The sequence below is a fragment of the Sciurus carolinensis genome, chromosome 2 (genome assembly GCF_902686445.1).
Source record: "Sciurus carolinensis chromosome 2, mSciCar1.2, whole genome shotgun sequence".
In the NCBI taxonomy this organism is placed as follows: Eukaryota; Metazoa; Chordata; class Mammalia; order Rodentia; family Sciuridae; genus Sciurus; species Sciurus carolinensis.
This window is the reverse complement of record NC_062214.1, coordinates 20,438,665-20,463,780: the sequence shown is the minus strand read 5'-3', so window position 1 is coordinate 20,463,780 and position 25,116 is coordinate 20,438,665. Positions and strand designations below refer to the sequence as shown.

The following is a 25,116-nucleotide window of genomic DNA, read 5'->3' as shown; positions in this document are numbered from 1 at the left end:
GGCTCCAGAGGTCCATCAGGAGTGGCTGGGGCATTGGGGGAGGGGGCTTGCTGGGCAGGGATCGTGAGTTCGGTGGGGTGCATAGTGGGTCTGGGGTACAAGTAGTGACTGCGTCCCTTGGTTGGCTAGCAGCCAACAGATGTTCTCATTAGAGCTCAGGAGAGATGCTACTGGGTGTCATTAGAGGAGAGGTGATATTTAAAGCTGGGAACGGAATGCCGTTGCTGGGATTGAAGATGCCCTCGACATGGTGCTGACCATTGAAATAGAGAGTTCTCCACGGCTCAAGGGTTGTGATAAACGGCTCTCAGCCCCCTCTTCCTGGCATGACCCTGACACACATGCCAGGGGAAGCCCATCTCTGGTGCCCGTGCAGCATGGCTGCGACTGAGCAGCCCCTGGACACAGCAAGCAAAGACTCTCAGGACAGGTGCCCAACCGTGGGAGGGCAGCATTGGGGTCACGGGGCACGTGCTGTGGGTTGGGGGCTGGCTCTGCAGGCCCCCTCCAGCCACTCAGGTTCCTTCCACTCCCTCCCCCTCCTCCACCCTCCTTCCATCAAAAGGCCTGAAAAAACAAAGCCTCATAAAGAGAAGCAGCTCATCAGCCTGTCCTCTTTGATTTTAATTTTGTTTTTCAGTTTGGGTTGCTTCCTTTTTTTTTTTTTTTTTTACATACTAATTAGATGCAAGCTTTTTTCTTTGATTTTATGGCCTACATATTTCCTAAGTTTTGCTGGCAGGATGACAGCTGATGTATCCCTTGAGGTTGCAGGAAAACGCTGATGAGGCAGACCCAGCAGGGGGCTTTTCCCAGGATTTTCAGTCCCTTCTCGGGAGTTTCCCCCTCCTTTTCTGGCGGGGGTGCCAGAGGAGCTGGAGTAATTGATGGCTCCGTGAGTCCCTCCTTCTGCAGCCTGCCTACTCGGCTTCTGAGATGAGCCTTCCCTGGAACAGGCTGCAGCTCTGGGCCTCAGGACAGCGGTCCCTCTTGGGGACCCAGGGTCTGGGGACTGAGATGCCCACAAAAAGGGTAGGTCAGGCTGGGCTCCACAAGGAGAGCTGCAGGCTTCCTGCCTTTACCTGTCTCGTGCTGGCACAGTGCCAAGTGGGACCTCAGCCTTCTCTGTTCATCCAGAAGTGCAGGACCCCAGCAGGTAGCATGGACCTTCACTGAGCACCTGCTGTGGTCAGGCTCTGATCCTCCAACAACCCTAGGAAATGGAATGAGCTCCATTTTGCAGATAAGGAAACTGAGGCATTCTGAAGTCAGGTGATGTCACCTGCCTCACTGGTAATGTTGGACACTGGACACAGATGCGTGCAGAACTGTCTGTGGTGGTGCGTCCATCTTGCAGAAAGGAGGGCTCCAGCTGAGTTATTGGCTCTTGTGTGCCATCAGGGCTTTGAGCAGGAAAAGAAAATTGAGGGTATCCACCTTCAAAGAGCACCCCCTTGGCATCACAGGGAAGATGGGCTCCTGCAATGAAGGAGACCCTTAGGAGGCTGTGTCCCTGGGGGCTTCTAGACCCCTCCCATGATCACAAAGCAGAATGAAACCAGTGCCGGGTACAGAGACGTGGGAATGCAGAGAGCGTGACGATCCCGCTGGAGACGGCCGGGAGCTCGAAGCCCCAGCAAGGCCTGCAGAGCGCAGCGCTGGCTTTAGGAGCTATAGTACAGACACCTGGCAGAAGCGCATCGCTGCCTGACCACAGACGCTTTCCTCTTGCTAACTTGAAACCCTGGGCCATGAAACACTGACCCTGCTTCCCCCTGTGTCTGCCAAGCCTTGTCTATTCTCTGCCTTGGCGACTGAGGTGGCGCCAGTCACGGGCAGGTGTGAATGTACGTAACTGAGGGTGTCTCCCTGAATGCATCCGAGGCCTGTGACCCGGGAGACGTGGTAGCGTGAATGCTCATCAGTGGACGCCCTGGCCAGTCTCCTAAGTGTTTGAGTCCTCGTGAAAGTCGTCGAGGCCACGTGGACGTGGGGAGCAGCCGAGCTGCATGCCGAGGAGCGCTGGTTCTGACCCCTTTCCTGGTGAAAGGGTGAGCCAGAGGCTTCATCGGCTTTTAGGAATTGGCCCCGACCCTTTGATTTGCTTGTGTTCTTTATGGCTACAAATCCCTTGGACTCCCATAAACCTGTACTTCCTTGTTGCTTTGGGGTTCTTGGTAACCCCAGCTTTGCCTCTGTGGTTTTAAAGCTGCAGAAACTGGTAGAATTAATCTTTTAATGACATGACATGTGTGTGACGTGTGCCTGGACATGGCTCCTGTGGCCACTAGGTCTTTGGATGTGGGAGAGGATCCTGAAGAGAGGCCTGTGTTAGCCCTCCGCCAACTGCCTTGACCGGACTGAGGCTTTCGGGATGCGCCGCCTCAGTCATGGAGGTGTGGTGCAAAGGAGGGGGAAGGAACCTCCGGAGAGCCCTGCGGCAGGACTGCCCGGCTCCCCGGCCCCTGCTTCCTGCTGGCTGATCCTGGGCAGCCACCTGCCCTCTCCAGGCTGCAGAGTCGTGGTGAGGACCAGGCGAGCGCCTGAGTGTGAAGCCCCTGCGCGTGGGCAGGCATCCGAGAGCTGGAAGAATGCCAGCTGTGTCCCTGTTGAGTCAGTGTCCCCAGGTACCTGGGGGCAGTGAGCAGAACAGGGACGCACAGTCCAGCCTCATCTCCGTCTCTGTGTAACTTTGGGCAAGTACTGGATGACATGCCTGAGTCTTGATGTCCTTCTCTGGACAGAAGCAGACCTGAAGTAAACTCTGCCCCCCAGGAAGGCTCTGCGACCGGACGCCGGGACCAAGGGCCTACCCAGTCAACGCTGGGGCCTGCCCTCCTTGACCCGAGCTGGTGGGAAAGCCCCCCAGATTCTGGGGCCTCATTCTGGGAGCTGGCTGTCAGTGGGTGCTTTACTAACAGCTAACATGACCCTGCTAGCACTGTGAGCCAAAGAGGGCCCCCCCCACGGACCACACCCCACAGCCCGGCAGTGTTCTCCTAGAGAAGTGTGGCCTTTAAACCCTCCAAGGTCATCATTGTCATTCAGGCCTCTCTGTTGGATCTGAAGGATCTTTCCAGTTCCTACTTCGTGACTTCAAGGGTTTTCAGTGTGAAAGTACTGGCTTTCCTCCTCCATTCCCGCACTCTTCCTCATGCACTGTGTAAGGGGAGAGCAGTAAGGCCCCGGGCCCAGGACTGAACCGGGCTCGTGAGCGCTGTTCCAGGTCCCTGCCCTGGAGGACAGCTCTCCCCATCACCAGCCTCCGTGTCCCCCGCTCTTAACATAAACAGAACAGCTTGTACTCCATGTCTGAATAGTAAACCTGCTGTCTAAAGTTTGCTTTAATATTTATGCGTTCGGCACTGCTGCCTGTTTGTGAGCTCCATCAAAGCCTTTATTATACGAGTGTTTGAAACTGCTGGGCAAGTAGTGCAGGGAGCCTGCGTGCCACCTCCGCAAGCCCGCCCGCCTCGTCCCCGCCTCGGCCCTCATCCGCCTGGCCCCCACCCCGTGGTTCTCCCTTCATCTAGCATCTCTCCCTTCCGTACACACACGAAAGAGAACTCTTCCAAGACCTCTGGGAGGATCTGTTCAATATTTATAAACTGCTGCAGCAGCTCTAATAACCAGGAGGTAGCGGCTCCACCAAGATGGGCTCCCAGTAGGACTCTCCTTGAGAACAAAGCGCGAGGCGGGCGCGGGCGGGGCGTGGGTGCTGGTGCTGCTCGGACCTGGCCCGTCCCTGGACCCTCGGGGCTACAGTCAGCTTCTGAGAGCCCTGTAGCCCCACCCCACACCTGCCCTGGCCACTGAGTCCCCTTCACCACCCCACAGCCCCTCCAGGGTCCTACCTCTTCACGAGGACACCGTACTCTGATGCCACCAGGCAGGTGTCTCTCTCGAGTGCTCACAGGCAGGCGCTTCTCCTAGCGGGTGGGAGCAGGCAGGGCAGGACATGGCTCAAGTGAGAGGGTGCCGTTCAGGGGACCAGCCCACCCACAGGGGCTTTCACTGCCTCCAGCCCCTCACCCAGCCTGGGCGTGGGCAGGTTGTCGCAGCTCTCTGCGGGCCGCAGTTGCCTCTGAGCTGAACGACGTTCTCCCCCGTGCAGGGCTGCAGGGTAAACCTGCAGCGTCCTGGCCACTTGTGTGGAAGTGACTCCCCTCCCACAGGACCGGCCATCTGGCCTCGTCCCCTTTCTGTGGCCTGAGTGACCATGAAGCCTCGCCCAGAGGATGGCTCTGAGAGCAGGGCGGCCTGTGTTGTTCCTGGGCCCTGGAGAGGGCTCGGCGAGGGGCCCACTCAGGCTTTGGTTGCTTCCCTGGCGCGTCCGAGAGCAGGCCCCTCCAGGGAAGCGGGCTGCACTGTGGAAAACCGCGGCCCCAGGGGCTCTGGCTCTCACTCCGCGTCCCTCCCACCCGGATCCGAGGACATTAGGAGAGCCAAGTGTTAGTTCAACCCATTAAGGCTCCTGCTTCCCGACCGTGCCTCGGGGGGTATTAAATGCTCTGATGGTCATTTCTCTCCTGGGGCAGCAACAGTGTCACTTACACGAGAGTAAGAGACACCACTTCACAGCCTCAGAACCTTCTCCCGAGGCTCCCCTGCGGCTCCCCATCACCCCGCCCTCTCCTCCAATTGCCGTTAGAGGTGATGGATGTCCCTAACAGAGGAGGAGGAGGACTTCCCGGGGAGACACAGCTGGCACATGTCTGAATCCCGGATCCCGTTTGCCGGCACATGTCCAAAGCACGAAAGAGGAAGGGGTAGGAATGAAGAGTGGCCGAGTGCCGTGTCCTGAGCGTGGAGGGTGGGGCCGCGCTTCCTCCCCTCCTACCTGGACTGGCAGCGGTTGATCACGCAGCAGCCTCAGACCAGTTCTCCTCTTGTTCCGTCCCAGGCCAGGGACTGTGCCAGCAAGTGGCTGTCCTAGCCAGCTGGCTCCACCATGGCCACCACACCCCGCTGCCCCGTGGAATCTAGTGAGACCCACGCCTGACCTTGATGTGGCCCCAGAGGCAGGCCCACGTGTGGCAGAGCCCAAGCAGCCTGAGCACAGGCCCAGGAGAGGCGGCCAGGCAGCTTGCTCGGAGGTGCCTCTGGAGGTGGCCTCAGGATGTGAGGACGTCCCCACGTGACGTCACCAGGCTGAGCAGAGGAGGTTCAGGAGGAAACGAGAGTTCCTTGAACATGGCGTCAGAGGTTGCTTAGGGTTGAGGTCAGACGGGATTCCAGCTCACCCCATGACATTGCCCCGTCTGCCTGTGAGTGCAGGCAGGGCACCCACAGAGGGCCGTGGGGAGGTGGGTCACCTCGTTCCCCTTCCCTCCCACTCCATCCTTAAGACCTGGTGGTGTAAGTCACCGCAGGAAGCCCGGGGCCACCAGGTGTTGGGAGGTCTTGGCGCACTGCAACCGGGTTAGGCGCCTGCATTCTCCACGGCGCCCCGGGCCCCTGGGGTGCTCTGCTCCCACATCCCTTCCCACGGCCCCTCGGGCTCCTCTCTCCCTCCCTTCCCTGGGGCACCCAGCTGTTTGATTCTCCTGTGGGTGGCCATGTCCCCACAGCCCCCACAACCCTCCACAGCTCTCCTGTTGGTGTGGAGACCTGTCCCCTCCATCCTTGGGGAACCCTGCTCATTGTCACCTTCCCACCACTTCTGTCACATTTCTTGGTGGTTTCGTGTCCACATCTCTCACATTCACTTCCAGTCCTCCTTCAGAACACGTCAGGAACTGAGTTCGGCTCCCCTCCACCACCAGCTGCTTGGTCCCGGCCCCTGACCCCGGGGTGTCTCCTACACGAGGCTGGAGGAATCGGGGAAAAGGCAGATCCTCACTTGGCCCAGAACCCCAGACAGATTCCCACCAAGTCCCTACACAGCCGGGCTTTCCCCGCCCTCTGGCCCTGGCTCTGACCTCACGGACCCACTTGCCAACCTCGGATGGGTCAAGGTGGCCCCTTCTCGGAGCCCTGCACGCGGTCCTGAGCCTCACGCAGGTCTTCAGCCTCCTCTTCCCCAGGAGCCTCTGGCAGCCATCCTGCGTGTTTTTTTTACCTACGTCTTGGTGTGTCATCCTCTCTAGAAAGTAGGCTGTGCGCGAGCAGATATTTCCGTCCACTTTGGTCATTGTGTTCCCATCGCCACAGGTGATGGTGTACGTCGGCGTCACCTGGAGGACTCAGTGAACTCAGGTTGCCAGCCCTACCCTCAGGTTTCCTATTGAGGGTGGCTGGAGTGGACCCGAGATTTGCATTTCTAGTAAGTTCCCACTCTCTGCTGCTGGTCAGGTCCACGCTCTGAGAGCCACTGACCGGGAACGGTGCTTGCCTAGTGGCATCAGCCTCTGCCCGTCCCTGCTGCGGTAACAGAATACCTGAGACCAGAGAGTTTTATGAGAACAGAATTCTTTCCTCACACTTCTGAAGGCTGGGATGTCCTGGGTCACAGTGGCCTTTGGTGTCTGTCCAGTGAGGGCCAGAAGGTCAAGGATGCTGTGTCCTCTCGTTGCAAAGGGCAGGAGGAAGAGGCCTGGCTAGCTCCCTGGAGCCTTTAGTAAGGGTCCGATCCCATCCAGGAAGTCGGAGCCCCGTCACCACCTAGCTGGGGATTGAACGTCAGGGTGAATGTTGGAAGGGACACGTTCAGGCATAGCAGCATACACCAGGTGTGTGCTGGGGACACGGGCCACCCAGCCTCTCGAACACGTGCCTGCAATACGGCCTAACCCTGTCCTTGTCTCCCTAGAGTACGCGGAGAACATCGGGGACGGCCGGAGCCCAGAGTTCCGGGAGAACGAGCAAAAGCGCATCGTGGGCTTGCTGGAGAACTTCTAGAAGGCTCAGCCATGCACGTGGACTCTCGCCGCTTCCCTCCCAGAAACCATTTTTACACCTCTCTGTGTGGCTTTGGACACATTAAAGCTAGTTTTGGAATCCCTGGGCTGGCCGCCTTCTCTGTAGCGAAGCCTCCCCTGACCTTCTCCCTGCGCTCGCTCGGCAGCTGGCCCCGGGCACAAGGGGAGACCAGCGCCGTCTGTCCCTGGGAGGGCATGGACCGTGGGTCTCCCCTGGGCTTCCGCCCAGGCGTGGAGAGGCTGCGAGCGAGGCGAGCAGCACCTCCTCGGGCTTCAGCCACCGGACACGGCCCTCAGACATGTCAGAGTCGGGGCGCGGAGGACTGCAGTGGCTCCAGGCACATCTTCAGGTCAGCAGTAGCATGATGCTGCGTCCTGGTGCCTGCGTCGCTCCCTCACCTGTCCCACCCTCAGGTGTGAGGTGCACGTCACTACAAGAAGCGGTGGCACAGTAATGCGTTCTGAGAGAAAGGCCACGTGCAGTCACGGTGATCACAGTCTGTTGTTGAAGTGCACCGTTTAACCTCTGAGCCAGGCTGTCACCAGGGTGTTCCTGTAGGAAACAGGACACAGGGTTCAGGCCATCGGCGAGGAGGGCCTGCCCCGGACCGTGGCGGCAGATCTCCGTGTGGCCTGGCCCTGCTGGCTTAAGCTCCCAGGCAGTTCTGAGCACAGGACGGAGGCCTTGGCAAATCCCCACTGACCGCCAGCCAGCAGCAGCACGCTCGGTCAGGGGCTCTGACCAGAGTGTCTCCCGAGCCTCCAGGCGGAGCTGGTGGGGAGGCCGTCCTGGCTGAGCAGCAGCCCGGCCGCAGAGGCACTGCAGGTGCATTGGCCACGGGCCTCCAGGTCTCCACGCAGGAACAGCCTCACCCGTCTGCCTGGGAGTGAGAGCTGGTCACCTCCTCAGCAGAGAGCAGCAGTCTGCGGCGTGGCCCAGTCCAGCCTCAGAGAGGAGTGAGTCCTGTGCCCAGAGGCCAGCGCAGCTCTCCTGGCAGCAAGATGGCGTCAGGGGATGCCACACCTTGTGCCAGGCCTGAGCAACAGCTCGCCACTCCCCGAAGCCCAAGAGACATGGCTGCAAGCAGCCACCACTGCCCGGCCAACCAGCCAGACAGGCGAAGTCAGTCTGCCATCCCAGCTGGTTCGCACCCCTGCGCCACACCCATCTTTGGGCTGCTGGTGAAGAGTGAGGCCAGCTCCGCCCGTCCGGGCTCCCGTGCAGCCTGTGGGAAGCCAGGCCTCTTCCCAGCAGAGGGCCCCTGCTCCCGCCCACCCCAGAGGCAGATAGCGGAGCAGTCACACCGGCTGCCCGCCCCGGGCCCCTTGCCTGACACGCGTCCTCTCCCAGTGCCCCAGACCTGCTGACCGTCACCCTCCATTCCAGAAAGCCAGGACAGATCTCACAGGGTAACTAACAAACAGCCCAAGGTCCTACAGCCAGTAAGCAGCAGAATCTACATTCAAGGCCAGTCTGCAACTGCATGGTCCCTGCGCTCCCCTCCAGAGCCACCTCTATCGGGAAGACAATCGCGGATCACTGGCTGACATCGCGCTTCGATCTGCCCCTCCGTCAATATAAGGCTTAATAAATTCACAGCACAGAACACGTCCCCACGTAACCTACAGAATCATGGGCTTTTCAGCTAAAGTTAGCACTTCAGAGATCATTACCCCCCGGGCTTGTATTTTCTTTTGACATTGTGTTGGGTTTCTAACCAGGTAGTTCTTGCACATGGTCCAGAAGTTCAGACTGTAATAAGATACACAGTGAGGAGGCTGCTGTCCGGGGCTCCCCTGCCCCTGGAGGCAGCCCCTGCCACCTGACAGTCCCCCAGGGTCCTGGGCAGCACTTTTCCAGCCGTCTGCTTCCACAGCCTGTCAGAAGCCAGCCTAGGGAGAAGGGCTTCGTCATCTCCAGGCCGCTCCAGCCAGCATCGCTGTGCGTGGCCCTGCCCGCTGTGTACACTGGGGTGCCTCCTAAGATCCTGTTTGACTAAAAAGTCCCTCTGCTAAAAGCTTATTTGAAGTTACCCCTTTTACAGTTGAGAAGTGCCCCCCTTCTTTCCCTGGAAAGGAGCACGAGGTGTGATCCTAGGATGGAGAGGGTGCCCCGTCCCAGGTGCAGAGACCCGCAGCACCTCTGCTGATCTTAACAGGCACTACCTTTCAGTACAAGGAGGCTTGGAACTAACCAGCCCTGGCCTCCTGAGTCCGCTCATGGCCAGCAAAGCCGCTGAAGGCTTCGGCGAGCAGCCCTCCCTCTGGAAGGTACCCTGGGCTCCCGGGGAAGGACCCCTTGCCCCAGGGTGCTGAACTCCATTCTGCTGCACCCTGTGGAGTCACAAGCTCTCCCCCTCGTGCCCAGGGCACCCCAGAGGAGCAGTGTTCCTTTCCTATTCGAACATGGCAACAGTGTTACCTTGCAGCAATATCAGCCACAGTGTCCTCACAAAGGAAGTGGGTGTTCCTTCTCCACTTCCTCCACAGCTGGTGGCCGTGACTCTGGGACTCAGCGGCAGCAAGATGGCCACATCTGATTGAAGGAGATTGGCATGCAGGCTGCATTCCTTCTTTACCTGGGGGGGATACGTTGTCAGGGAAGCTGGAAGCCATCCTTCAGTGGCCCCCATAGCAGCCCCGGTGCCCAGGTGGCATCTTCTGCCATTACCGAGAGTGTCAATTTAGTGTCAACAGGGAAACGAGACTCGCTTTCCTAAAGGCAAGGCTTCTTGATGAGATTGTCGCACCCAGCAGTAGAGGTAAAGGCAGACTCACATTTTTCAATCTGTCTTGTTCTTTGGTGCACATGGAAAGTGGTGGTAGCACAGCGGTGGCCTCCGTTATCTGTGCTGGGAGAAGTGGCAAGCGTTGCTCCACTCACCTCTTTCTTGATTAGGTAACACCTGCCCTTGCTGTAAACTCCTGAAGGCGTAGAAGGACGGGAGAGTGCAAGTCTCCCCGCCAGATGCAGCTCCTGGCCACCCAGCCCCCTCCCCAGAAGCGACCGCTGCTGATTAGCTAAAGGTACCCTTTCCCAAGAGGTGGCCTTAGGTGTTTCAAGGGCATAAGAAACACTTTGAACACAAAGGGTGGGCACCTTGCGTTTCACTCCAGGACCACCACACACACCCACGGTTGCCCCCACTCCTTTAATAGCTGAGCTCCGTTGCAAAGCTGTAGTATAATTTAGTTAATCGCGTTAATGGACGTTTCAGTGATTTCTGATCCTTGGCTATTACGATGCTGCCGTGAACATCTTTGTATAGAACGTCATTTCACACATGTGTGAGTTTAAATTCCCAAGTAGAATTGCTAAGTCAAAGAGAAGGGGCCTTTTTCTCTGGGATATAATTGCTACATCGCCCTCTCTCCATCAGCAACCTGTGCCCGCATCCCCTGCCCACACCCTCGCCAGCACAGGGCAGCACGTCCCACACACCCTTCTAATCTGCGTGTCCCACGTGCGTGAGTCACTCCAGGTCTGGGGAGAACAGGTTTAGAGGGTGCGTGCCGGGCGAGCCCTTTCCGTGAGCCAAGGACCTCCCTGGAGAGCTGGTCCCACCCATTTCCCTGACTTGGAGGCACTTCCAGCGACGACCTGTTTCACAGATGAGGAGACCAGACTGTGAGCGTCCGCGGTCTGGACGCTCAGTGGCAGGGCCGAGTGCAGCCTCAGTAGACCCAGCTCCTGACCTCAGAGCTACCCTGTCTCCCACCTGGGGAAGGGCCGGGGAGGCTGGAGAGGCGGTTCGGGACCCAGGGAAGCAGAGTCGTGGGGCCCCAGCCAGGTCCCCGCTGGGAATGGGCAGCAGTCACTTGGATGTGGCCCTGGCTACTCTCCAGGGGAAGAGGGATGTCCAAGAAACTTCTAGAAAGTTAGGCTTTCCATCTGTGGCAGTGAGGAGCGCCCCTCAACATGGCTGCAGAGCGGGAGGCTGCCTGCCTTCCCCAGCCTGCCTTCCTCTGCTGCCTGTGCCCTGCTCTCCGGAGTCCCTCTGTCTGGGCCTCGCTGCTTCCTTCCAGATTCTTTGGAAAACTCTCGGAGCACTCGCTCTGCCCCAGGCTGGCGCCCAGATGCGGTGCAGCTACCCTCTGGGCATGGTCACTCGGCCACCTGGCAAGAAGAATCATGGACACAGGCCCCTCGCCCCAACCCAATCTTGAGGAACTTCCCCAAAGCCCTGTGTTGGTCACAAGTCTTGAAAACAGGAAGGAGAATGTCCCTTGACACCGGCTAGCCACAAAGGTGGGGGGGCAGTGGAGAAGGCTCGGCGCCTTCGCCTACCTCTCCCCACCCACCTGAGGTGGGCAGGGCAGGGCTTAAATGAGCATCTGGCTGTGACGGAACCGACAGGTTTTGCTGGAGCTGGGGTCCCGTTGGCTGGCCTCACAGAGCTGGCACCAGGCCAAGTCCTTGTCTGCAGTTCCCCAGGCCTTTCAGTCCCCAGAGGAGGCAGGTCCCCATGCAGGGCAATGAAGCTACAGTTCTGACCCCCAGGCAGGGTCCACCCTCTCAGGGTCCTCCGGGAGGTGCCCAGGCCCCCGCTGTGCTGATGACAGCCGAGCACGGGGCGAGGCCATGGGCCCCGGTCTGCAGGAGGGCTGGAGGGAGCAGGGTCTGTGCTCAGCACCCAGAAGCAGCTTTCCGCTCAGGCCCAGGCAGCAGCTGGGGAGAAGCCAGCAGGGATGGATTCCGGCCACAGCTCCCAGGGCCAGAGCCAAGCAGCCCCATCCAGGAACCTCCCAGGAGCACAGGGACAGGAGACCCGGCCCCTCAGCTCAGCCCTGCCCCTCCTCTGGGAGCCACGAGATGTCCCTCACCCTCTCAGAATCACTTTTTCAGTCAGGGACAGAAAGCAAGAGTCCCTGAGGGGCCAACCTGGGGGACAGCACATAGACCAGTCCCTGTGGCCACTCATGGCACCCAGGAATCATCCACCACCATCCAAACATCATTCACTGGACATCCGCCTTGAGCCACGTGGCACATCCCTGCCCCGAGGAGGTCACACCTTGTGGGACAGACAAAGGCAGTAAACATGTAAAGAAATGCATGGGATGATTCCCAAGGGCCACCACGGAGCAAACAAGGTGCCCAGTGATGGGACAGAGAACAGGGGACTGGCTTTGGGCCCAGTGGTCTGGGAAGTCCTTTCTGAGGCATAAGGTGCCTTTGAGCCTGAGCTAGGTAAATGGTGTCAGGGAGCCAGGCAGCCAAACAGCTGGAGGCAGAGGGGTCTAAGCAGAGGCTCAGGTACAAAGGTCCTGAGGTAGAGATGGAACACCATCACTCTTTAGAAAATAACCGAAGGAGGCCACAGTGGCTAGACCCACGGGTGAGGCAGGAGTCAGTGTGGATGAAGCCAAGACCGAGCTGGGCAGCAGGCATGGCCAAAAAGGGCTGGGGCACTCTGTTCCAGGAGGGGACACCGGTGCTTCGGGCCAGGAGGGGCCTGGGGAGGTGCCGAGGGCTCACAGGCCCCAGCGCTGGGGCCTGGAAGCAACTCACTGCCCCAGCAGGAGTCGGGGGCCTTGGAGAGAGCTGCTCAGTATATAAATATCTCTAATGAATAAATAGAAGTGCTTTTAGGGCTGGCGGAGTCCTATCATTTCCACCTGCCGTAAAATTTCATTAGAAGCAGGCGCTGCAGGGGAGAGGAACAGCCGCAGTAAATCTGCCCTCCCACCCTCAGCCCTGCCTCCCTGCCCAGCCACTCAGCTCCCGCAGAGGCCAGAGGACAGAGGCCAGGCCCAGGCGCTTCCCCCAGGCCTTCGGGGCCAGGAGAGTGGGGTCCTGCCCTCCCCTTCCTGTGCCCTGTGGGGTGAGAGGCAGCAGTGGACGGAGAGGTGTGGCTTGTCACTGAAAACCAGGGGCCTTGCCCTCCTTTGCTGGGAAATGGGTGCCATTTTCTGTCCCATCAGGCCATCGATGTTCCACCGAGGAATTTCTGGAACAGAGCTGGGGGAAGCTGGGCGTCCGGCTTTACAAGTGAGAAGGTCCCACGAGAGCAGGTGACTCTGCTGATACCACACGGGCCCAGCCGGCTCAGCCCTCCGGGACGACCACATTCCTTAGCACCAGCGAACGCCGGGCTCTACACCAAGCACCGAGCAGGCACATCTCGGTCCTGTTACCAGCCCGTCTTGCGGATGAGAACCTGGAGGCCCGCCACCCCATCAGTCAGTGACAGAGCCAGAGGGACGCAGGCCTCTACTACCTGCTTCTGGTTCTTTCAAGTGTGATAGGACTGGGATTAAGTTTTCTAGCAATCCTCAAACCATGAGCCATTTGAAGGACCAGGATAGGACGTTTCCTGAGTGACAACCATGTACCAGGCTCTGAGCTGAAGGCGGCTGGCCCCAGCACTTCCGCCTCCCTGCTGCATCTTCCTGGGTTGCCAGGGAAGCACAGAGAAACCTAGGACTTGCCCCAAGGCCACACAGCTATACCTCTGATGCCTGCTGGGTGAATCCTCCAGCCCCTCCCATGGCCCCACTGCCACCCTCCCCTCGCTGGAAGGTGTGGAGCCAGGAAGCTTGGCCAGACGGGCAGGCCAGCTGGCAGCCTGCCTGGGCCCATGGTTATCAGTTAAGCTCATTAAGTGGCCGTGACAGGACGTGGCCTGGGTCAGCTGCCTTCCCTTCTCGCCTCACGCCAGGTCTCCGGGAGCAAAGCCTGAGGACAGGCTGCAGCTTCTAGCACTGCAAGCAAGGGTCTTCCTACAACTGGGGAGGATTAGAAGATGCACAGAGCAAACTTCACCAGGCGGGACCTCAGGACTCACCCGCTGCCTGACCTCCAGGCAGGCCTGGTGGGTCCTCTCGGCAGTGAACCCAGATCGGAGGCTGGAACAGGCTGCCTTGTTCCAGTCCCAGCCCTGCTGCTCCCGGCTGTGTGACCCTGGGCGAGTCACTCCACCTCTCTGACCTCAGTGTCCTCATCTGAATTAAGGAGGACTGGACTTTACCGCAAGCTGATGCGCGAGGGGGCGTGGCCAGCTGCCCAGTGCTGCCCAGTGTTCCATCACCATTACCGGTAACCTTGTCCTACTGTGTTTCTTGCTCGCCCTCCTCTCCAGGCTGAAGCTGATTCAGCGTTGTTGGTACTTTCAGGAATGACTGACCAAATCTGCGAGGGCAGAGTGCCTGGCCGCGGGGTCCTTCCAGGGGCTGGGGAGTTGAGCCTGAGGGGACAGCCATCTAGCCGCTGCTGCTTGTGGCCCAGCCGGGCTCCCTCACCCAAGTCCTGCCCGGCCCCCGTCCACACCCTCCTCGTCTCCGACCTGCCCTCCCTCCCCCTTCCCCTTGCCAGTTCTGCTTGTTGTTCTGGAAGGCGCTGCCCTTCCTGGGGCCCCCACGCACTGCCCTTGGCTGGAGGCCCCGGGCTCCCAGCAGCCGCCCCGGGACGGGCTGCGGGCTGCATTCCTCCCCAGAGGGTGCCCGACCTGTGGCACATGCCCAGTGGCTCTTTGGCCAACAGCTTGTGAGCGCTTACAGGGCCCCAGGCCGTGCCCCAGGCTAGGGGGCGAGCAGTACCCGAGCAGCCCCGCGCCTGGCCGGCTGCCTCGGGAGCGGGAGACAGGACGTGGGCGAGGGGGCTGGAGCTGGAGCGAAGCGCCCGAGGGTGGCTGGAGGCCCGTGGCTACTCTGGCCTGGCTGGACAGGGAAGGCCTTTCCGGCGGGGACGCCAGGGTTGATGAGCCTGAAGAGCCGGCAGCTGTGAGGGAAGGCGGGCATTTCTAGCAGGGCGTGCAGAGGCCCTTCGGCAGGCGTGTGCGTCACACGCTCAAGGAAGGAACAGCCGATGTCCTGGGAAGGGGGCGGGAGGAGGTGAGCAGGGCCGGGCCCCCCAGGAGCCCAGGACGTGGGAGCGGACGAAGGGGTCCACTCACCTCAGGGGTGGGGGTGTGGGGGAGGGAGGGAGGGAGGGAAGCTGACGGAGGGAGCGAGGCAGAGCTGGGGATGCCACCACGGAGGTGGGATCCAGGCTCCGCTCACCCTTCGCGTCCCTCTGGTCCTCTCTCTGGGACCAGCCCCCAGCCTGGGCTCAATGGTCAGAGCAACAGACCAAAATGTCTGAAGGTGGGATGCAGAGGCTCTGGCGGGAGGGTCCCTGCTGCTCACCTCCACCAGGAAGAAGGGCCAGTAGAATTGCTCTAGGGTAGATGATAGGAGGGACTTCCAGAGAGGCAATGAGAGGACCCAAGGCATGAAGGTAAGAAGGGTCAACTCTGCACCAGGGGCCTTACAGACCCAAGGTGAAGGAAGGTCAGCACACCCAGGAAGGGCACGCTGTCACCGTCCCCAGCCTGGGGAGAAACTGAGGACAGGGGAGGCGCGGGCGGTCACACGGCCGTTACGGGTGAGGGCTGAGCCCTGAGCCCGAGCCCAGAGGTCAAGTCACATCCTGACCTTCTGGGTCCTGGGGAGCCCATGTGGCCACCCAGCAGGGAGGATGCTGTCAGGACACACAGACAGGATGAGACGTAAGCGCAATCGTGCTTCCGGGGTGTTGGGAAGGGTGACGTGGAGGAGGGGGCCTCTGCCCCAGCCGGGAAGGTCAGGTGGCATCTGGTGGTAGAAGAGGGGACAGGGAGGGCACAGGGAGGGCAGCAGCGGGGTGGAGGCCAGGGAGAGAGGCCAGGGAGAGAGGCCGCTGCACCACGGAGGCTCTGAGTCTGCTCCAGCTGTGCAGAGCACAGGCGGGGGATGCAGGAGACGCGGGACATGAAGGAGGGGGTCTCCTGGGAGGTGGGCGGGAGCCAGGTTAGCCGAGGACAAGCACCTGCACTGTCCGCAAGGTTTAGAGGGACCCTGGAAGGTCCTAATCCAGAGGGAAGGTCTGGCAGGAGTCTGAACCTCTCCCGCTCTGTGGATGGGGAGCGGGGAGGGCAGGGTGGCGGCTGGTACTGCCATTAGGGCAAGGCACCCAGGCAGCTTCGAGTGGGGAGTGACCGGGGTGAAGAGGCCAGGACATCACTGAGGGCCATGGTGAAGCTGCACGGGCCAGGCCTGGCGGGGGAGGGGCCAGAGGCAGAGCTTGGGTCCCTAGACAGTGACCCAACTGACAAGCCGTTCGTTACTCCCCTCCATCTCTCCTGTCATCCACCTGCCCATCCACCCATCTGTCTGTCTGTCCACTCATCCGTCCTCCCCCTCCCTGGGCCAGCCCCTCCCTGTCCAGTGGCCATGGGGATGGTGGGACAGGCCCCCAGCTCCTTGGAGCAGTCCAGTCTAATGGGGAGGCCACCGTGACAAGAGGTGATGGCGAGCCCTGTGATAAGCACAGTGACCGGGTGACAGTCAGGAGATGAGCAGAGGGAGGGGCCATGCCAGCACAGCTCCACCTCGGGACAGTGGGTCTGCAATGTCACCGTCCCAAACCAAGGACACTACGTTATTAGAGTTATTAATTATCATTAATCTAATTAAATGGCAATTACAATTAAGAACACAGTGATAAAAATGCCACCTTGGGTTTAAACGGCCCTTCTCCTCCAGCACACGGCGAGCGCTGGCCTCTGGCTCGGCCCCACACCCCGTCGCATCGCTGTGCACACAGTAGGTGCTCAGCCAACCCCCGCGTTGGCTCAGACATCACAAGTCCTGCCCTAACCCTGCTTTACAGATGGGCAAACCGGGGGCTGGAAAGGGCAGAGAAAATAGATCCCGGCCTCCTCCCGTCTCTCTCTGTCCCTAAAAGCTCTTCTTTTCCCCTTGGGACAAAGCAGCTGTCAGAGGCAGCCAGGCTGTTCCCGGTGAAACAAGGCAAATTCCATCGGAGCAGAATCGAAGGCACCCGGAACCTAGTTACGCAGTCGGACGAGAAACCCAGGCAGGGGACAGAAACGTGAGCCAACAGCGGCGAGACCGCAGAGGTTCCCTCCCGATCACCAGTGTCCTCTCCTGCAGTCTGCTGACGAGATGGGTCTCCTGGTCCTTAAATAAGACCTCTGCTCCGAGACCCGCGGGAGCCTGGAAGTGCTGGTGGCATCTGGGCTGCAAGGTGTCCTCTCCGAGCCACCCCAAGAGTCCCATGAAAAGCAGGTGCCGATTCAGGCTGCCAGGAGGGCAGCGAGGGCCCCGCCAGGCTGGGCAGAGCTGGGCTTGGGCTGCCCTGCCCGGCACAGGAGCCAGGGGCCTGTCCACCCAGAGCCTGTCCCAGGAGGTTCTGTCCCAGGCAGGAGCGTCCCGTTTTGGAGGCTGGCTCCGCTGTCCCTGCCCACCACGAGGGTGATCCCGTCCTAGGCAGGGTTGGGAGCAGCCCTCTGATTCCGTCCCGGCCTCCCCAGCGTCGGCCCCACCAGGGCGGAAGCGACCGACCAGGTGAGTTCAAGATCCAGTCTGCCATGTTTGCTGAGCTCCTCCGAGTGCCAGGCACAACGCTGGGCTGCGGCAGACAGAGAAGAACGAGCAGACCCTGACCCCTGCTCTCGAGCTCACGAAGAGGGGAGCACCTCACCCCACAAGCCACCAAGCCAACGCAGAGGGGAGAGCTGAGCCGTTCGATTCTGGTGGAAACAAGTGACGGGAAGAACAGGCGGGGGAAGAGTTCCAGCATGCCGTGGTGGTGCCCGGACGGTTCTGGAAGGCCACTCGGAGGAGGTGATCTCTGAGCTGGGATCCACAGGAGCGGCCATGAGAGGAGCTGGAAGAATGTTCCAGAAAGACAGAAGAGTGAGAGCAAACTGGAAGGGCCAGTGAACGGGTTCGTTAGCTTACAGCCAGGCAAGTGGGACATGAAGAGCAGGCGCCCATGCTGTGGGAAGGCGGGCCTGGGGCTGGCCAGCCAGGCTCATGTCCCCAGCTCCTAGAGGGGTCTCGGCCATTGTCCCCCCACCCCCACCTCTGTGTCCTCCCGCAGCCTCATGGCTTCCCCTCCACTCTTGGCCCCCTCGTCCCACATCACGAGAGGCCTCCTCTGTGGTGACCGCTCAGGCTTCATTGTTGGTGACATCGCTGTGCCATTAATCATCATCCCTCCCCTCCCGCGCCCTTCGCCTGCTCCTTGTTGGTCCCTCCATGGGCCAAGAGGCCCGAGGAGCAAGCTCCTGCACTTGGGTTGCAACCACCGTCCACAGACCTCAGGAGTCCACCTCCTCAGGGCTGTGGGCTCCGACTTCAGCTCTCCTGTGAGACGTGGAACAACTGACCGCTCTCCTGAGCCTGCATGGCCACCCTAAACCAGAGGGCTGGACTCAGAGGTGGCTGGAGCCACCCCTGTCTGGCCACCATGTTTCTTCCCACGCATTGGCCCACTGATGCCACAGGCCAACCTGAGGGACAGGACAACTAATGGCCACCCCTCTACGAACTCGGACACTGGGCCCGGGGGGGCCTCAGGTCAAGGCCCCGTGGCCAGGAAGCGGTGCCATGGACTGGAAACCTCAGGCTCCCCTGGGAAGACACAGCAGTGATGTTTCCTCACAAAGGTCCCCATTTCGACAGCCATGTCGCCTTAGAAGGCACACACGTGGTATCCGAGGGCACTGGCCTAACACGCACCGTGAGACTGTCCTGCAAATCGAGATTAATTTGTTCAAAATTTCAAAAAACTTAAAGCAACAACAACGAATATACATATAAAGGCCAGCGCCCCTTCCTGCTTGCCTGTGTCCACGTGGCCCTGGCTGGACCTACCGCTGACGTGGACTCAGGCGCACCCACCGGTCCTGCCAGGTAGGGGCATGATTTTACCCCTCACTTTGCAAACAAGGTAACCAGTTCAGAGTCATCCAGCCGTTTTCAGGTCACACAGCCAGTGAGGGGCAGGATACCTGCCATGTTCCCCCAGCGGGACAGAAAGACAGAAGGGCAGGCGAGAGACTGGGGGAGGCGGGGTCCAGGAAGGACAGGCCCCGGGGGGCCAGGAAGCTCGCTGGATGCCCTCTGCTGGCCAGGACTCCGGCCTGTGGTGGCCACGGCCCTGCTCTTCGGGGTCCCTGCGTGAGAAGGGAGAGGAGCCACGGGGCTCCCACCCGTCAAGGGTTGATTGATCCTCCACGGTCCCCAGAGCTGGTCCCCTGGTCCATACCTCAGGCTGCTGCGTGTTTTCTTGTCTCTGATTGTAAACAGATTTGACTAAAGAGGTAAATTAGAAGTTAATTAGAGAGAACATGATTGATGAGGCAGTTTGCCGTGATTGGGAGGCACGGAAAGGAGGGGGCTCCCTGTGTGGACTGAGGGAGGCGAGGGGCCAGGGAGCACGGAGGGGGGATCTGCAGGGGGCCTGTGTGGCCGGGGCCAGCTCGAGGCTGCCCCTTCTCCTAGGCTCCAGGGTCAAGGCCAGGGTCCTGGGGCATGAGGTCCCAGGTGGAGCACTCCACAGCGCCTTGTGATTGGGGTCCAGGCCTCTGCTGGACTCGGGATGGAGCCGCCCCTGTCAGGAGCTTGCAGGTGAGCTCGGGGATCCGCAGAGGCTTAGCAAACATTTATGCCGCCCCAGGCCCTTGCGTTTCCTCAAAGCCTTGCAAGATGGATGTTGTGTCTCCATTTTCCAGATTAGACAATGGAGGTTTGTAGCTGAGCCGACTTACCCGCCTCACAGCCAGCAAGGACAGAGTTGAGGCTGACCTCTAGAGCTGTGTCCTGAGTTCCAGGCGTGTGCCTGGTCACGAGGGCCAGCCCCTGGGCTCCCTCCCACAGCACCCTGCCTGCACACCTCCAGCAACGGTGAGCTCATTCCTTGCCAGGAAGCAGGATAGTTAGGATCCTGGGAACATTTGTCCTTGTCCTTGGGTGATCCGGCTCCCTCAGCCCCACCTTCAAGGCCAGCTCTTCTACCCATCTACCTCCTTCACCTCCCAGAGCAAAGACATCTTCCCCAGGCTGAGGAGGAAGCTGAGAGGTCATCCGGCTGAACTCCCTCCTGGGGAAACTGAGGCCCAGCGAGGGATGGGAAGCACCAGGCTCTCCTGTGGCCGAAGCAGACCCATGACCGAGGCCCACCAGCTCCACGTCTGCTCTCTAGGGTGAAGTTACACCTCCTCATCCATTCACCCCCCGCTTCCCTCCCTGTGAGTTCAGCAAGGTTTCCTGGGGCCCAACTTTGCACAAGGCTCTGAAAGTACCAGAGTGAGGACAGTGCTCGTGGCCTCCGGGGAGTGGCAGGCAGGAGTCTCACCAGGAGGCCTTGCCAGCGAGAGCCAGCCCTCCAGGAAGAGGCCCTGGAGCCACGCAGAGGCTCCAGGCAGGGAAGCTGCACTGGCAGGAAGCATGGGATATTCCAGAAGCTGCCAGAAGGTCAAGTGGCTGGAAAAGAATATGAGGGGAACGGGGGTGGGCGGCGGCCCAAGGTCACATAAGGAAGCCCAGGTCACAGTAGAAGGCCACTTGGATTTTATTCTAAGTGAGTGCGGAAGTCACTCCGTCGTGAGCAGAGGAGGCGGGCTGCTTTGCTCTGTGGAAGAGCTCCCTGGCTGGGCGGGGTGTGGAGCCCTGGCAGAGGCGGGTTGCAGGTGGGGGGAGCAGGCAGGGGGACATGTGGTGGATGAGAGAGAAGTTCCAGGGCTCGGGGGGCAAGCTTGGGGCTGGCTAGATCTGGGGGTGAGGTACTGTGGGTCCTGAGATGGGGGGCCCCAAGGAGGCCCAGATCTGAGAGGAAGGTCAGGAACTCAACCTGGGCCTGTTCAGGAGGGATACCTGTGTCCCTGGTGACAAGCGCTGGACACAGACTGGTGAGCATTGTCCCCAGGTGCTGACCACCCCACCGGGACACACTCATGGGATGTGCAGCCCCCACCCTCACCCAGATGGCCAGGCAGTCGCAGCTGCACAGCAGAGTGCCCCTGTCTTATTCTAGATCCTGTGCTGCTGTCAGTACCACCACTGGCCATGTGTCCTGGGCAGGGGCCTCACCCCTAGCATCAGAAGAGCTGGAGGCCTCCTGAAGGCCTTGGCCTGCTCCTCCAGACCCACAGGAACCCACCCGAGAACTCCCACTAAATTCTCTGGGGTACAGGAAGTCAGGCCCTGATCAGCCTTGGCAGGGTGACAAATAGCCACGGGTGACTCCCTGTTCCCATGCACTGAGCTCTTGCCTACCCGTAGGCCAGGCAACATCCTGAGGGGTGACCGTGAGCTCGTACAGCATCTTCTGCAATAGCGCTGTTCTCGTTCCCATTTTACAGATGGAGAAATAGAAGCTCAGAGAGGGAGGAAGGGCAGAGACGAGACCCAAAGCCAGCACACACTGGGACAATCCCCTGGCTACCCCTTTTTGTTCTCCCAGAACTATAGATGCAACCCAGGGCCTCGTGCATGCTATAGGCAAATACTTACCCAAACCTCACCCCAGGCCCCTGGCTGCTTCTGGAGTGACCAACTGGTCACTTTCTGGGCTCATTGGAGTAGGGTAGGTGGGAGAGAGAGGGCACCTGCACAGGGAGCTCACGGGAACCTGGTCCCTGTCTTCGTCACCCTGCATATACCTCGCCCAGTTGCAGGGACAGGAGCACAGGAGGAAGGGACAGTGGCTCTTGGAGACTTGCCTTCAGCATCTGGGGCAGGGGGAAACAGAGGCAGCGAGGGAGAAGCTGAAGCAGCAGATGCTGAGGCCAGGGCTGAACCAGGGCTCGCAGGATGCACACTGGACCTTGGGTGGCCTCCCTGGGGCCACGGGCTTTCCAAGTCTCTTTCTTGGCCGGTGCTGGAGCTCTTGGTTCTTTCTTTGGTCAGTGGGGGCACAGGATGGTGGATTGTGATGGAAGGAAACAGGGCCCGAGATCCTGGCTATCTTGCCCGATACATGCGGGGCCTCAGAAGGCTCCGCCCTTCCCTGGGCCTCAGTTTCCCCACCCACACAATGAATGTGCAATAAGAAAACATCTAGAGTCCCCGACAGCTATCGATTATCCTAGAGAGAGCAAGTACAAACCAATCAATAGCTCACATTTATTGCACTTCTACTGTGTGCCGGGTGCTGAGGACAAGTTTTTTTGCATTCCTCATTTAATTTTCAGGAAGCAACAAGACAGGTGCATAATGTCCACTTCAGAGAGGAGGAGACAAGTTCAGAAAGGTGAGTAACTTCCTCAGGATCACACAGCTGGGATGGAGAGAGGCTGGCTTTAGCTTGCCTCTGTCCGCCACAGAGTGAGCCTGTGCACGCACGCAGGCAGGACCACACTCTGCAAAGGCAGGAAGTGGGTGGGACTTTGGGGACCAGGGCACACAGGAACATGGGAGGAAAAGTGCAGTGGATGTGGGAAGAAGTAGCAAGAAGCAGCCAGTGTGCGGCGCTGGTCAACTTCCTTTGCCCCTCCAGTCTGTGTATCCACTGGGAAAATGGAGAAGTCGCTCGCCACCTTGGGGCAGTTTAAATGAGATGATATACCTGAAGTCGTAGGCACAATGGGTGCCTAGATTCTGTTTCATCTGCTCTTTGAAACAGCCCTGGGGCTTGGGGGTGCGGGAAGGCACACCCCTCCCAGACAGAGAAACTGAGACTCAGACGAGAGTCTTGCCCAAGGCCACCCAGGGGCAGGATTTGTACCCAGCAGGTGAGTTCTCACTACTACACCAGCCAGCAAAGAGCAGAAATCGATGGACAGTCAATACTGGACTGATGGACAGAAAAATGAGCATGTGCATGTGGTCCTGGGACTCTCTTTCCTGGAAAGCTGACTGAGGATTCTCAGCCTGGTCTCTCAGGGGTACGGGGAGCTGTGGCTCAGTGGGACGGGCTTCCTCACCTACCGCTCTCCACAGTCTTCTGCCTCCCGAAGGTTGTGGTCCCCTGGAATATGGAGAGACTCAGAAAACCCCCAAAGTTGCACGACACTTGGGATCACACCTGGACACGTTCCCAGATTAGAGGGGAATTTATCCCCTCCCTGGGCTGCGGCGGCATGATTTACAGGCCTTGGCGAGGTCCCTGAAAGACTGGAGCCGTTCCAGCCATCTAAATATAATTACTGGGCACCTTGATCCAGATTCTGCCAGTAGATCATTAATATAAGTGGCCCAGGTCACCCCCATGGTGCCACCACTCCAGCAAGGACCCCTCAGAAGACACATCTGCCCCTACCCAGCCTGGATCAAGTGAATCTACCCTCGTCTTCACCCCTGCCCTGGGTGTACTCAGTCACTGAGTCAAAGCCCCAGCCCTTTCTTTATCTTTTACTTTGAGACAGGATGTTACTAAGTTGCTCAGGCTGGCCTTGAACTTGCAATCCACCTGCCTCAGTCTCTGGAGCTGCTGGGATTTCGGGCATGGCTCACCCCGACTCTTGCCTAAAATTTCACCCTAAGAAAGTCGTTCCTTTGGCTTACTGCTCCAGCTCTGGTTAAAGGGCCTTTGCTTCAGTGGGGAGAACATCAGTCTGGGGAAGGTTTGTGTGGAAACCTTGGGTACCTTGGTCAAGTCACTATCGCCTCCTTCCTTCTTGCACCTCAAGGCTGGAGAGGATCCTCAGTGGGGATCATGCTGTACCCTTTAATTTAGAGATGAGGAAGTGCAGTACAGAGAGGATTGCAGCTGGAGGGGACCTGGAACTCAGAGGACATGGAGAGAAGTTGTAGCCTTCCTGACTCCTGGGTCTAGCTGATATGGAAACAAAATCCCAATCTCAGAAAGAGCCGGCCAGCCTGACCCTCGCACCATCACCTGGCTAAAATTTCATTGCCTTGAAACTGAACAGACCTCCTTGCTTTGGTTAAGAGCTCAGGCCCTACAGAAAGGCCATCTGGTGGCCACTAGCCATGTCACCCTACGTACACCTCTGCAGCCCTGAGTCTCAGGCTTCTCGTGTGTTAAACAGAGACGTTGGTGCTGCAGCCTCACAGGGCCACTCTGAGGCTTCAAGGAGGAAAAGTAACCAAGTGCTCGGTCAGTGGCCAGCGTGAGTCCGATGCAGGATGTCACTATTTGGAACCGGGGAGATCTGAACTGGATCCTGCATCTACCGCTTCCCAGCTGTCAGACGTTGGCGCCTCCCTGGGCCTCAGTTTCCTGCTTGTAAAACGGGGACTCGCACACATATCTTTCGGCATTATAAGGATTGAAAGAAAACACGTTCCCCACTTGCCGCGTGGCCTGAGACCATCTAGGCCCTCAGAGTGAAGGCTGCAGCTGTGGTGGTACAGAGGTGTAGCCTTGCCAGGGTCCCTCAACTGGAGAAGTTCCAGAAGTGGCAGATCTAGACCTGAAGGATGTGACTGACTGAGAGAGCTGCATCAGGCTTTGAGGGAACAAGAAAGACATCATTTTTGCCCATATATAGCTGATGACAGGGACAGGCACTCAGTGACTAGTTGCACAAACAATTACTTAATTAAAATGGCGATAAGGCTGGTACCAGCCTGGCTGGGGTCCTGCTGCCTCTCTGAAGCATGGGAGGAGGCTGGGAAGCCCTTGTACAAACTCACTTTGTTCTGTAGCAGGAAATCACAAAAACGGGTTTTAGCTCAGAAGGGAGAACACGAGGGAGACAGCCCCCAAGGACTGCAAGTTCAAAGCCAGCCTCAGTAAGGCTCTCAAGAACTTAGTGAGAACTTCTCTCAAAATAAAATAAAAATTTTTAAAAAAAGGGCCAGGGATGTGGTTCAGTGGCTAAGCACCCTGGGTTCAATCCCTGGGGCCAAAAAATCAAAAATAATTAAAAAAAAAAATGAAACAAAATAAAAAGGACTGGGGGGTGTAGTTCCATGGTAGAGAATCTCTGGGTTCAACCCCCCAGTATGAAAATTAATAATAATAATAATAGTGATGATGATGACGACTGTGTTGAAATGATATTTTTTACACACTGGGCTATAAAAATACATTCTTAAAGTTCATTTTATCCATTTTTACTTTTTAATGTGGCTTCTAGAAATTTTAAAATTATACTTGCAGCTCACATTTTATTTCTCCTGGCCAGTGCTGGGCTGGCTCTTAGAACTACGGAGTAGACTGGAATTAACCACACCACTGAAAGCACTTCGGGATTCTGGAAATGCTTCCACAGCCTGGCCTTGCCATTGGCAAAGAACCTGCATTTAACACGTACCTGGTTGAAGAGTGAAGGGCCCTAGGAACCCCACCTGATGCGGTTAATTGCCTCTGGTGGCGGTTCCATTAGGATCCTTGCTGGGACAACTCAGACACATGCCACATGTATTCTCTGGCCTTTGGTAGAGGGCAGCTGGATTCAGATCTGGGTTCAAATCTATGCGTCAAGGCCTAGAGGGGGTGCTATCAATGGGATTTTTGTCCCCCTAAATCCATATATTGAAGCCCCAACTCCACTGTGTTTGTATTTGGAATAAGGAA

At 58.7% G+C, this 25,116-nt stretch overlaps 1 protein-coding gene across 1 annotated transcript in view; it reads left to right on the top strand.

Annotated features, from left to right (window-relative positions):
• Ctnnbl1 (catenin beta like 1) overlaps positions 1-6,939 on the top strand; it is a 152,204-nt gene extending 145,265 nt beyond the window's left edge. Inside the window, exon 16 of the mRNA XM_047541054.1 lies at positions 6,752-6,939. Coding sequence (XP_047397010.1) covers positions 6,752-6,840 — 89 coding nt within the window. The 3' untranslated portion in view covers positions 6,841-6,939. The remainder of the gene's footprint in view (positions 1-6,751) is intronic.
• Positions 6,940-25,116: the final 18,177 nt, after the last annotated feature.